Source organism: Notamacropus eugenii, chromosome 1 (genome assembly GCF_028372415.1).
Source record: "Notamacropus eugenii isolate mMacEug1 chromosome 1, mMacEug1.pri_v2, whole genome shotgun sequence".
Lineage (NCBI taxonomy): Eukaryota > Metazoa > Chordata > Mammalia > Diprotodontia > Macropodidae > Notamacropus > Notamacropus eugenii.
In genome coordinates this window covers 694,984,703-694,998,047 of record NC_092872.1, presented here as the reverse complement: position 1 = coordinate 694,998,047, position 13,345 = coordinate 694,984,703, and the positions used below count along the sequence as shown (strand labels likewise).

The 13,345-nt window shown below is 50.8% G+C and overlaps 1 protein-coding gene across 4 annotated transcripts; it reads right to left on the bottom strand.

Moving 5' to 3' along the window:
• Positions 1–29: 29 nt before the first annotated feature.
• HSF4 (heat shock transcription factor 4) lies at positions 30–13,234 on the bottom strand. Of its 4 annotated transcripts, none has more exons than XM_072635990.1 (13): positions 11,125–13,234; positions 7,493–7,601; positions 6,667–6,794; positions 5,929–6,053; positions 4,971–5,046; positions 4,319–4,383; positions 3,713–3,812; positions 3,348–3,505; positions 3,016–3,243; positions 1,959–2,061; positions 1,669–1,734; positions 1,230–1,305; positions 30–700 (listed from the first exon to the last, which is right to left on the bottom strand). In XM_072635990.1, exons 1-13 carry the CDS (start codon positions 11,305–11,307, stop codon positions 522–524), a joined length of 1,596 nt encoding a protein of 531 aa, XP_072492091.1. In that variant the 5' UTR covers positions 11,308–13,234; the 3' UTR covers positions 30–521. The 4 variants fall into 4 exon arrangements, with proteins under 4 accessions (XP_072492091.1, XP_072492092.1, XP_072492093.1 ...); XM_072635991.1 differs by having other exon boundaries at positions 3,348–3,472; XM_072635992.1 differs by lacking the exon at positions 11,125–13,234 and adding an exon at positions 9,499–11,118.
• Between the last annotated feature and the right edge of the window lie 111 nt (positions 13,235–13,345).

The following is a 13,345-nucleotide window of genomic DNA, read 5'->3' as shown; positions in this document are numbered from 1 at the left end:
CAGCCACAGGTAGCCCTGGAGGCAGAGGGTGCGAGCGCTGGAAAGAAACTGTATAGTTTTTATTTGTATCCCGCACTCAGGAGGTGCCTGGGAACCCGGGACCAAAGTGCAGGGAAGGGCGGGGCAGGGGTTCGGCCCTGGGGAGGAGGGGAGAACACGTGGGGGACGGGGTGGAGGCAGGCCCCAGAGCCAATGAAATCCCGGCCGGGACCCCGCCCTCTAGCTCCGCCGCACCGGCCGGCGGCGAGGCGGAGCCCTGGGCTTCTGGGGAGGGGCTGTCTCCTGCCAGGGGCGCTCAACGCACTCTGGGGCCCTAGGCACCCAATTCACTACCTGGCGCACTCAGTCAGGCCCGGGGCCTCGCAACTCCTAGGGAGGGAAAGGGGGTGGGGTGGGGTGGGGGAGACAGAGAGAGAAGGAGGGGTGGGTAGGCTGGAATCCGAACCAAGCGGCCCAGAATGGGGCGGGGCACCCAATCACTCTGGCCCGCTCTGATTTGCCCTACCCTCGGCTCCCTCCCCTCACGGATCGGGGCTAGTCCCCGGGCTCAGGTAGGGGGTCCGAGTCCCATTCTGGGCCAGGGTCTGCGAGGGGTCATAAAGGGCCAGGGCACCAGGGACCCCGAGGGCCGGAGCTCCGAAGCTCGAGGGGGCTTCCATCGGGAACGTTCGGGGGGTCCTGGAGGCTGCCGGCTCCTTTCCTGAAAGGACAGAGGAGTGGCAGATGGCAAAGAATTGGGGCTTCAGTACCCACCTGGGACAGCAAACCTCCTCTTCTGGGGCCTTCGTGGGAGGGCCCGCTGTCCCAAGATGCAAACATCCAAGAAGGGAAACATTCCTTCTCGCGCTGGGGTGTCTCCACCCCATTTTGCTTACCCTTGTTCTCTAACCTTCTACCCTTGCCCTCCGCTTTTTTCTTTTCTTTCTCAGCCCAGACACTGACGTTCCCCATTCTTTCTAACAATCTTCCAACCCTAATCCCCTCTGGAATATTGTGGGTCAGTCAGGCCCAGACCTCAGCATTCCTGGCCCCAGCCCGAGTGCTTTCTTTCAGGCCAATATCCAGCTCTGCCATCCCCTCCCTCAAATTCCACCTAGATGCTTCCGCTGGAAAAGAGGAGGGGCTGATAGGGAGTAAGTCTTCGCCACTCGCCCTGGGAGTTTCCCTAGCTTCCCCACGCCCACCCCAAACACCCAGCCCGACGTGGTCTCCCGCTACACAATAACTACCTGGGCCCGGGGGATTCAACCCTTTGGACACTAGCTCAGCCTCACTCTTCTCCATATCTTTGGGAAGTTGCTGCATCTGCATGTGAAAATTCCGAGCACAGAGACAGAAGAAGGGTGGGGGTGGGGAGGAAAGCATGGAGCCTCCTGAAAACTAGTGGGGAGCTGGAGCTGTGGAAGGGAATTAGGGTGGGGCACACAGAGACCCTATGGGGGGAGGAGGGATTCGACGAAAGAAGGTCAATTTGAGAGTGACTGATTTACGAATTCTGCCCTTGGATGGGCTGGCCTGAGGTGAAGTGGAAGGGGTCTTCTACAGTATCCGAAAGAAGGGAAGGTTTGGGGAGTGGGGAACTCCGCTCGCTTGGGCACAGGGCAGAGATTCCGCCATTAGCATTCTCCCAGTGACGCCCTCCCCGGTTCCTTCTCCTTCCCCCCTTACCAGGGACAGCCCCACATCCATATCTAGCAGGCTCCACTCGCTCCCTGGGAGGCCCGGGCTGAACACCTGAGGATTACAGAATTTAGATATGGACGGGACTTGTGAGATCAGCTAGACCAAGCCCCTCAATTTTACAGAAGAGGAAACTGAGGCCCTGAGAGGGAAAGCGCCTTTTTTGACTCCAAATACTGAGCTCTTCCACCCCACACCACCCTACCCCCCAAAAAGGGAAGAGAATACCCAAGAAATCAGTAGCACCTTCCCCGGGCTGGGTCGGGGTGAATACTCACCTCCAGCCCCGCCTCAGGCTCTAAGCTGCCAGGCTGGCCCCGAAGCAGCAGCTGTAAACTCTCTAGGCTCAGGTCTGCAACATCTAGGGGCTCCCCCAGCTCCCTGTGGGGACCAAGAACCCTGGCTCAACCATACTCCTTGCCTCTGCCTCCCTCCACAGAGCTCCTTTAGGAAAGTTTTTTCCGTGGTGGAGGGGGAGGTTCAGAAACAAATCACACCTTACCTTACCCCAAATCCCCACCCCATTTTGATCGGGATAGAATTAACATCCCTGCAGCCAGGAGGATCCCGGAGGTTATTCAGAGCTGAGAAGGGTCTTGGCAATCAATCTATCTAGTCCAGCCCCTTCATTGCAGAAAAGAAATTGAAGCCCAAAGGAGAGAAGTGGATTCCCTGAGGTCACGTGAAAACGCAAACGGAGTTCCCCTGACTCCCAGGCTTGGTCTCTTTTCTTTGTGTGCTAGCTGTTAAAAAATGGCAGGGTGGATGAGCAAGAACAGCCTTCTCATCATGCCTTGTGTGCGTGGCTGTTTCTGGGTTCATTAGAATAGCCACTCTTCCCCCTCATCTACCTTATGTCCCTTCCATTAAGAAACTCTGGTGCCACCTCCTACTGCACACAGTAGGCACTTAAGTGAGGTTCATTTAATGAAGGAGTGCATACATGCCCAGATTGTATACTGCACTTTACCCTATTGAACTAAGGAAGTCCAGACACTTATCTGTAGTACTTGCTCAGGGGGCTTTCATCCAGCCATCTGTTACTCCAGGAAGAGAAAGCTTAAACGTAAATCTCCCCATGGCAGAAGGTTCAAGGATAAAGGCATTTATTCTTAGAACAATGGCATGAAATCCTCTCCTGATATTAGGAGAGGTGTTAGAGAGTAGAGAAGGGAAGGGAGCGGGGAAGTCCTTCTCCATCGTCTAGCTTCCTGGAACACTGGAGTGGGAGACCCTAAGAGATGGGACATTCTCTATGTATGTGTCAAGACCAGGAGTTCACAGGCTCATTGCTGACCGTAATGCTGTCCAAGTTCCTATTCCTGGGGGCCTCACCTGTCTGGGGGCCCTCTTGGGCCCCTTCTCTCTGGCTGCTGGGCACTTTTGTGCCCTTCGGGGCTGCAGCTCCCCTTGCCTTCCAGAATGGATTGCACCACAGCCACGGGAAGCACGGGTGGGGCTGTCACGTAGAAGTCATAGTCGTTTGGGGCAGTGCCTGGCCCAGCTGTGCCTTTCCCCCCTGGGCTGGCCGGCTCTTCTTTGAACAGCACCAGGCCCTTCTCCCTGCATGGATGAGAGATTCCACTGCAGCACAGCGATCTCCCACCCACCAAGGCAATCCCAGAATTCCTTGTTTCTGGCTTCCTCCTGATTCCCCTCTTACTTACCTCCCGGTGCTGGAGGACGGTGACATGATTCCTTCTGGGGAAGTGGAGGCTTCAGAGACATCAGAGATGATGGGTCCCTTCAGTCCTCTGGGGCTGTTTTGGCAGGAGGACGGCTCTGTGGAAGGCTGTAAACACAGTACCAGGCCCAGCTCCCCTGACTGAGCCCGGGAAAATTAGAAGAAAGGGATCCAAATCTGATGGGGGAAACAACCTTGCTCCTGGAGCATCATGGGCTCCTTGGAGGAGTCCTCAGTTTGATGAGATAGCCCCTGCCCTCCTTTTTTTCCCTCTTGGGAAAAGGGGGAGAGAGGTTATTCCCTGCATGAATTATTCAACAGGGGGCAAGGAATGAGAATGACACTTACTGACTGGATAAAGTAGGAGTCCTGCAAGGGAAGCTTGGCCAGCGGCCTGCTGACTTTAACTCCAGGGTGTGTCCCAGTACCTTCATCCAGCATCAGGGGCCTTAGGGGAACAGGGGAGGGCTCAGGGTCAGAGTTTACCTCTCCCTCCCAAACCCCATCCTCTCTCTCTTCCAGCTCTCCTCACAGGGAAGGGATCAGGAGGCTTAGGGTTCAACTATGCCAGGGCACTACTGAACTGAGGAGTCTGCAGACAGTGCCAGACTTCCATGGTGCTCTGGGAACCCACAGAGTGGCTCTAATGCCCCCCCGCCCCAGCTGAACCCCCCCCCCTTCCCATTACCCCCTGCCAGTAATAGCAGCAGTGCTGAATCAGCCCTTTGGCCACCCCGAGCCCTGGTTCTGTCACCATGGCACCCTGATCACATGGGAGAGAGAAGGGGACTAGCCCAGGGGACCATGGGATGGGGAGACCCTAGATGCTCTGCTTTGTGGTGTTTGTGAGGGTCCACTCCAGCTAGGGGAAGGGGAAGGGAGCTGGGATTCAGGGAGGTTGACTGTAGGCAGAGGAATACGGATCTGTTCCTATTTCTCAAACACCCCACTCACAGTTTTCTCTTGGTGGCCCCACCGCTGGGCCCAGCCTGGAGTGGGCCAAAGAGACACTGGATCAACTGTCCAGGATAAAAACGTTAATGGGGGGAAGAAAAGAGACATCTTTCATTATCAGAGGAGGGAGAGAAGGACCCAAACTTTTCATGAAAAGACTGCCTTAAGGACAACAGGATCCTAGAAACCCCACTCCTATCTAGAACAACAACCACTAAAACCATTTTGGATAGTCCCTCTTCCTTCTAGGAGCCAAGTGTAGCCTCCCCCAAGCTATCAAAAACTTTTCCTTCCTCTCTCCCAGTTTAGGAAGCAGTGAATTCCAGGGGTCCCAGCATTGACACAATCTAAGATCTGTCCCTGAACTAAGGACTACTACATCCCCCCCCAACAGTGAAGATGTCCCATCTTCTTTCCCCCCTATTCAGGAAACAGAATTCTCTGCTGTCAAGGGCTCATCCCTAGGCTTCATCAGGAGTGAACGGGGATGAGAGAAGGGAGAAGGGGTATGAGAAACTATAACCCCCTTCCAGTTGCTCATGACCCCACAGTTCACTTCTTACCCAGAGAGAGGTCATGTGAGGGGTTAGGTGGAGTCCCACATGGGGTGAGTTGGTGGGAAAAAGAAGGGTCTGGGAAGAAAGAGTCTTACCTTGTTGATAACTCTGTGTTGCTGGTGGTGTTGCTGCCGGAGGCTCACTACCTCACGCCACAGGACCTCATTTTGCCTGGAGACCAAAAAAGCAGGGGGGGTGGGGGAAGAGAAAGGTGGAAGTGACTCCCCCTCCCACATCTACACAAACACATACATTCCACTGCCTTGAGAAGGTCAGAAGGGTTAGGGGGAAAGACTGCCCACTAGATCACCCACATGCCCCTTAGTTCCTAGGGATTGGGAAGGGTGCTTTCAGAAGAAGATTCGATGGGGCAGCCTCTGACAGGTCACCATGGAGGGAAGGGAAGGGGCTTTTGGTGGCCTCTGAGTCTGGGGTCTAAGAGATGGACAGTGTCTTAGACCTAAATCGAGAGGAGCCAAGAACCACCAGCCCAGAGCTAGAAGCCAGGCATGGGGGGAGGGGAGAGGAAAACAAGAAGATTCTCTGGGCCACCAAAGGGACCCTGAGCCCAGAACTGACCTGGAAAAAGATCAAGGAGCTTTAAAATGTGAAGCTTCTAAGTCCTTTCCCCTGACCCTTCTGCCTTTCTTAGGAAACTGACTGTAACTAATTTTCTGGGATGGGCTGGTGGGTGGAACAGGACCCAAGGAAGTATATAGTAAGTGGAAAGAACATCACACCAGGAGTCTCTAAGGTGATCTCTTATTCTGACACCCTATAATCTCAGGTCCCCTGCATCCTTAACATATCATGACCTCTGGACCCTCCCAACTCTGACTGTCTCCCTTTTCAGGGTCTTCCCAGCAAGGAGGCAGGAGAGAACACCATAAACTGGGAAACCCTGGGCAAAGGGAGCCCTCTTGAGGCTTCTCAGGGTGGAGGCAGTGAGAGATTGTTAGGAAGATGAGAGGCTCTAGAAGCCCGATGCCCCCCAGGATAGCAAGGAGAAACCTCATCCCAACAGCCAGACCTGTCAGCCCCCTGCCTGCTCACTGCCTGAGGTCTTGGAGCTGGCCCTCAGCGCTGTCCTGCTGTCCTCGAAGCAGCTGCACCTCACACAGCAGCCGACTCAGGTCTTCCTGACGCAGCCGGCTCTCTTCACTCCTCAGCACTGAGACCTGCAGTGGTTGGTGTCTGTAGTATGGCTGAGTCGCTCCACTCTGACCCAACCAACCCCTTGTCTCTGCTGCCTTCTCCTGCCCTGGAGGGCAGGGGACCCAGTGCCTCCAGGGGCTGAGCTGGGGGCCGGACTGGGACCAATATGGGGTTAGGGCTGGGGCTGGGTCAGAGACTCTACTGGCGATGGGAATAGGGTTGGGATTGGGGCTGACCTGGGGACCCAACTGGGACCAATCTGAGGATGGAGCTGAGGGCTGGACTGGGATCAATCTGGGGCTGGACAGAGCCTCTATTGGAGATGGGAATAGGGTTGGGACTGGGACTGAGGCTAGCCTGGGGCTGGTCGGGGGTCCAGACTGGGACCAGTTTGGTATTGGGGTTGGGTCAGAGACTCTACCGGAGATGAAAATAGGGTTGTGGCTGGGGCTGAGGCTGGTCTGGGGATGGGACTGAGGTTGTCCTGGGGCTGGCTGGGGGCCCAGAATGGGACCAGTCTGGTACTGGGGCTGGGGCTGGGTCAGAGACTCTACTGGAGATGAGAATTGGGTTGGGGCTGGGGCTGAGGCTGGCCTGGGGATGGGGCTGGAGTTGGGCTGGAAGGAGCAGGCTCACCTTTCTCTTAATATGTTCCAGCAAGTGTTCATGCCCTCTGAGAAAACACAGGTGTTGGAATTCTGTGTCGTCGCGGTCTGGCTTCACCAAGCCTCCTTGCTCAATGCTCACCACCTTCCTGAAACCATCTGAGAAGTCCCCAGAGGGGAGGTTCATAGGGATGCTGGCTCTGGAGGTCCATAGTCCCCTCTAGAACAATAACTCATTGGGGGAGTGCATGAAGCACTTTCCTCACAACAGCCTCTGCAGGTCGGGATTGTAAACACTTTTCTTGCCTCTCCATGCAGAGGCAGAGTCCTGCACTTGAAGGCCCCAGAAACCTGGGTGTGGAATTCTGCCTCTAACTGTATGCATGAACAAAGTCGCCAGCCCTCTCTAAATTCATTTGGGAAATAGGGGTCTCTTCCTCACCAGGATGCTGTGAGAATCAAAACACAGCAGTACGGGAAAAGACTTTGTAAATAAACTTCCAAGGGCTCTCCAAATGTCAGCTACAAATCTCTCCCCCCATCCTCATTCCCATTGTCCCCCATTCCACAGTCAGAGAGCCTCTGCCTGGTGTCATACGAGCCCCAGGTGGGACGCCAGCCAGGTCTCCTGACCCAGCATTCAGCAGCCTTCCCCCAGGGCTTCCCTCCCCCATGTTTAATAAGGCAGAGGCCCCTGGGCCTTGGGGGGGGGGGGCGGGGGTAGATTAGGACTCCAGTTCTCCCAGGTGGGGTGGAGATTCTCCTCTTCCTCCTCTCATCAGTCCGTGTCCTCTCCTCTCCTGCTCTGACCCTCCTCCCTCCAGGGCGATCGAGGGTGTTAGGCAAGAGACACTTACACATGTTGAGCTGCCTCACAAAACTGGCCATGTTGTTGTGTTTGAAGTATTTGGGCAGAACTTCCTTGGCAAAGCGACCCTGATCACGCACATGGAAGCTGGTTCCATTCTGTAAAACACCCCAAAACACAGACAGACATAGAAAGAGACACCCCCCCATAAACCCCACAGAAATACACAGAGACCCAGAAAGGTACAGGTCAGCCAACACACAGAGACACAAACAGGACAATAATAGTAAGCATTAATTATACACCTACCATATACTTATGGTAGACACTGAGAGCACCAAGACAGAATGAAACAATCTGTCCTTAAAGAGTGTCCTATCTACTTTGGTGAAACACAGATAAAGAAATTATATATGTATGTAGGTATATAGATATATATGTATATACATATGTGTTGTATATATACATATATGTGAACTCATTTCTCAATAAATGAAGAACACTAAAAACTGAGGAGTCTGGGGAATTTGGAAAGGCTTTATATAGAAGTTGGTTCTTGCAGGGGAGCTACAAGTTCTCACAGGTACAGATGAGGAAAAGGAGCATTCCAGGCTGGGGGCATAACCGGACAAAGACTTGGAAGTGGGAAAGAATCCTAACAGCTTACATTAATGTAGCATTTTAACTTTTCTTTTTTTCATTTAAAAAAAAATTATTTATTTATTTTTAGTTTTCAACATTCATTTCCACAAGATTTTGATTTCCAAATTTTCTCCCCATCTCTCCCCTCCCCCTACCCCAAAACACCATCCATGCTGATTACTCCTTCCCCCAATCTGCCCTCCCTTCTATCACACCCTTCCCTTCCCTTATCCCCATCTTCTCTCTTTTCTCGTAGGGCAAGATAGATTTCTATACCCCATTCTCTGTATTTCTTTATTTCCCAGTTGCATGTAAAAACAATTTTTAACATTCGTTTTTAAAACTTTGAGTTCCAGCTTCTCTCCCTTGCATTTTACCTCTTGTAAAATGTTTTGTGTATATCATTTCATTTGATCCTTATGACAACCCTGCTTTTTATCACCTCCAATTTATAGATGAGATCACCGAGGCTCAGAGTGGGTACGTGATTTGCCCCAAGCCACACAGCTGGTAGTGTTTGAGTTGGGATTCAAAATGAGGTCTTCTAGACTCCTCATCCATCTACTCTATCAGAATGTCTCTATGGACCAGCACATTTGGGGAACAGAGATTCATAATTAGAGCTAACATTGGTAGATATAATTTCATCCTTATATATCTATATGTGTGTATATGTACACACATGTATATATATATATATATATATATAAACAATCTCACTGAATGATCTTTACACCACTTAGTGACAGGTAAGGTAGGTAGAGTAAATGCCTTTACTCTATTTTTTGATGAGGAAACAGTCTGAAGTATAAAACTTTGGTACCTGTGAATTTTGTTCTAAGGGACTGGGTTTGGGGGAGAGGGAGAGGGATATAGGGGGATATTTAGCCTATATCAAGACCAATGATGTTCTTAAAATTGTATTTTCTATTTTTAAAAAAAGAAGTAGCTGTAGTATAGAGGAAGAAACCCAGGGTTTGGAGTTCAAATCCCTACTTTGTCATTTAATCCTGAATCAGAAGGTAGGTAACATTGGCCAACTGTGGTTTCAGAGAGTTCAAAAGCCCCTCTGGGTATCAGTTTCCTTCTCTGTAATATGAGCAAGTTGGATGGAATCAGTAGTACTTAACCTAGCATCTGTGAACTTGCCTTTTAAAAATATATTTTAGTAACTGCAGTTCACTACAGTTGGTTTCTTTTGTAATTCTTGGTATTTTATTTTATGTATTTAAACACATTCTGAAGGGGGGTCCCTGGGCTGGCACCAAAGGGTCCAGGGCACCAGCAAGGTGAAGAACCCCTGGATTAGATGACCTCTGACGTCCCTTTTATCCAGAGATCCCATGACTTTCCCAAGTTGAAACAGCCAATAATTCAATGAAAAAGAGAGAGAGTAGTATCCCCAGAACCAACCTGGGTCTTCTAAGTCCCAATCCAATTCTTTCCTCACTGCACCACACTGCCTTTCAAGAAGGTAAAAGTTAGCAGATGGCTATGAACAGGATTTAAATAAGGTGCTGGAAAATTTGGAGAAGAAGGGAATAATCACTTACAGTGTTGCTACTATGTGCCAGGCACTGTGCTAAGCATATTTTACAAATATTATCTCATTTGATCCTCACAACAATCCTGGGAGGTAGGTGCTCTCCTTATTCCTAGTTTATATATTAAGAAACTGAGGCAGGCAGAGAGAGAGAGAGATTAAAGAAATTGTCTAAGGTCATGCAGCTAATAAATATCTGAGGTTAGGTTTGAACTCAGGTCTTCCAGATTCCAACTCCAGTGCTCTATCCACCTTGCCATCTAGAATTCATAGACATAGACTCAAACCTCTATGAATTTGGATACACAATTATAAACAGTAGTAGTAGTAATAAAACAATATAATAACAACTAACATTTATATAGCACTTACTATGTTCCAGGCACTGTGTTAAGTGCTTTACAATTATCATCTCATTTTATCCTTACAACAATCCTGGGAGGTAGCTGCTATTATTGTCCTCGTTTTACAGATGAGGAAACTGAGGCAAAGAGGTGAGTGACTTGCATAGCGTCATACAGCTAGTAAGTATCTGAGGCAGGATCTGAACTCAGGTCTTTTTCATTCCAAGTCCACACTTTAGGCAAGATCATTGGATCAGGCGTCAGGAGAGTTGGATCTGCCACTAACTAGCTAAATTACCTTGGGAAGCCATTTCCCTTCTCAGGGCCTCAGTTTGCTCATCTGTTAAATGGTGATCTCTAAGGATCCTTCCAGCTCTGACATATATAATCATACACAGAGGATCTTAATACAGCTGTCCCTCATGTTCACCCTTCTCCTCTCCTCATAAAAGGGGACATCCCTGACCAGGGGCTTAAAAGATATTGACATGCAGACAGAAAATAAACCTGAATTTGAATTCCAGCTGAGAATTTGCTCTGTCTATGACCTTTCTCATTCTGAGCCTCAGTTTCCCCATTTGTAATATGACAGGGTTGGGTTAACGATCTTCAAAGTCCCTTTCAGTTCGAAATCCCACAGATCAAATCTTTTAAGTATTCTCCCATTTCTGCTTCTCCCTCTCTCTGCCCCTGCTCTCTTCCCCAACCTGAAAAAAAGTGGCCTGAGGACGGCCGGCATCTGACCCAGCCATCCTGGGGCCCCAGGCCCCGTCATAGGGATGTGAAGGGAAGGCTGTCACTGACGGAGGAGGGGGGAGGGGGTCAGAACTGGGGGAAGGGGTTTGATGGGGTGATTTTTCCGGGGTTGTCTACAGTTTCCTTCTCATATGTAGGGGTGGTATTAGGTATCTAGTTTGGGGTCTCGTCCAGCACTAAAACTGTCAAAGTCTCTTGACAGTAGGATGCTCTCACTTGTGGGGTCCTAGGGAGAGTCACTAGGGAGATACGGCTAGGGTCAGTTCAATAAATAGTAGTTGGCTCGCATTGATAGAGGGGTATGGGGGGAGCCCGAGGTCACAGTGACAGTGGCATGCCGAGAGGATGATCCACACCCTGGGACACATTCCCGGAGGGGCGGGGTGTCACACTCACGGGGCTCCAGCAGATGAGATGGTTCGTCTCGGGGTCCCCCACCAGCGTCCACAGTTTGGTAAGGAAGGCAGGCACAGGGCTGGGGTAGCCGTCCATGGCCACGGCGGGGCCCCCGGCGGCCTCCTCCACGCTTTGGGGGACAGTCCTCTGCATCAGCACCCAGCGCTCTTCACAGCTCAGCATTTCGGGGCGGCGTGGCTCAGCCCAGCCCCGCCCCGGGGACAATGGTCTGGGGACAGCAAAGTGCTGCGCACCGCCAGCGGCCTCCCAGAGCCCCCGTCCCCGCCCCTGCCCCGAGACCGGATCAGGCGGGGGGCCACGTGCTCCTTGCCCGGGCCCGGACTGCCGAGAGGGTGGCGGGGCGCGGCCTGAGGACAGACAGACGTGCAGGACACGGGGTCAGAGGCTCCAGGTTGGAGGGTGGGCAGAAAGATAGGGGTGGGGGTGGGGGAAGGAGAGTAGAGACTGTGCCAGGGTGAGTGAGTGTGCAAGGAAGGGAAAGAGCGAGGACCAAAGCTGAGAATACGTGTACCGAAAAGCACACTGAACCGGGGAGCCAAGGACCCTGGTTTCTAGTTGGAGTCCTGCCATTAATTGGCCACATGACCTAGGGCAAGTCCCATAAGCTCTCAGTGCCTCAGTTTCCTCCTCAGTCAAATGGAGATAATTCGTGTCCTTGACCCCTTTGGCAACCAGAATCAGGTTTTTAAATGCATAAAATTAAATACATAGGATTACAAAGGAAATCAATTATCTTGAAATACAGTTATGAAAATATATATTTTTTAAATATGCAAGTTCAAGGACCAAAGGTTAAGAACTCTTGGTCTACTCCAAGTCCTTTATTTTACAGAGGAGAAAACAGAGGCAGTGAAGTTGCTTGCCCAAGGACACACAGCTAAAAAGTGTCAGAGCCTCAAAGTCTCTTGTTCTTAACCCCAGCTGTATATTTACAACTCTAAAAGATGATATAGGAGATAGGTTCCTAAACAGTAGGGCTACCAGGGACTTTAGATATCTTCTGGTCTGACCCCCTCATTTTACCAGTGTAGAAACTGTGGACCATATCAGTTGCAAGGTTGCATAAATAGGGTAGGACCCACAGCCCTGGGTGTTTGGAGATGAGTGAAGACCAGTATAAAGAATGAAGGCTGAGCAGAAAAAAAAATGCAGTGGGGCAAATGTTGTACCCTTCCCTTCAAAATTAGGGCTAAAAAAAATTGGGGGAGGGGTGGAGAGTGGACTAACCCATACTTCAACACTCAGGCTTCTCAGCTTGTGGGCCCTGAAATCTGCTGTTTAACAGAAGATCCCCCCTTTCCCCATACAATTCAGAGGTTCTTGGGATGACTGATCCATGGTAGCTGGAGTTCCTTGAGGGTCCATACCCTTTAGGAAGCCTACTATTTTCAAAGGCAACTGTTTTCTCCCCAAAGATACTACTCCCCAGCTCTCTTTCTATACATTGTAATAGTAGAGTAGATGAACAGAGAAAAAAGGAAGATTCGAGAAAGGAAGAGTACATGTCATGGAAGGAGAGAGTGAATAGTAGGAGCAAATCCTACTTTGACTTCTCCCATGAAGTACGACTATAGCCAATGGGAGGAAACCAGGTCACAGGACAGGGTTCGCGCGTGTGTGTGTGTGTGTGTGTGTGTGTGTGTGTGTGTGTGTGTGTGTGTGTGTGTGTGTGTGTGTGTGTGTGTGCGCGCACTGCTGTTCTCTCCCCCTGGGGAAAGTGCCAACAGTGCAGGTTCTCCTGGGGGAGCCAGCTTCATCCCTTCCCTTACCCCTCTCCCACAACAGACCTTATCCAAAGGCCTGCCCATCTTTCCTTTTCTTGGACAGCAAGTAAGATCCTGCTCCCCCTCAGGTCTGGGAAGAACCCTTACCCACATCCTCTCCCCATCTGTGCCCTCTGCCCACTTTTTAAAAAATGAAGCACTCCCCCACTCCGAGCCTTCCACCAAATCAGAGATTTTCCTAATGCTTACTTTCCCATAATAACTTATGATTTACAATGTATTTTCTTCAAAACAGCCCTGTGAGGGAGGTAGTACAAGTATTTTACTGAGTGGTGAGACTGAGTCTCAAAGAGATGGAGTGACTTATCCAAGGCTATCCAGTTAATTAGTGTCAGGGCTGCACCCAAGTCTTCTCTTGCTTAAGGTCCAATGTTTCTTATTCTACTCTGTGCTGTCTCATGAACCCCAGCCTCCAG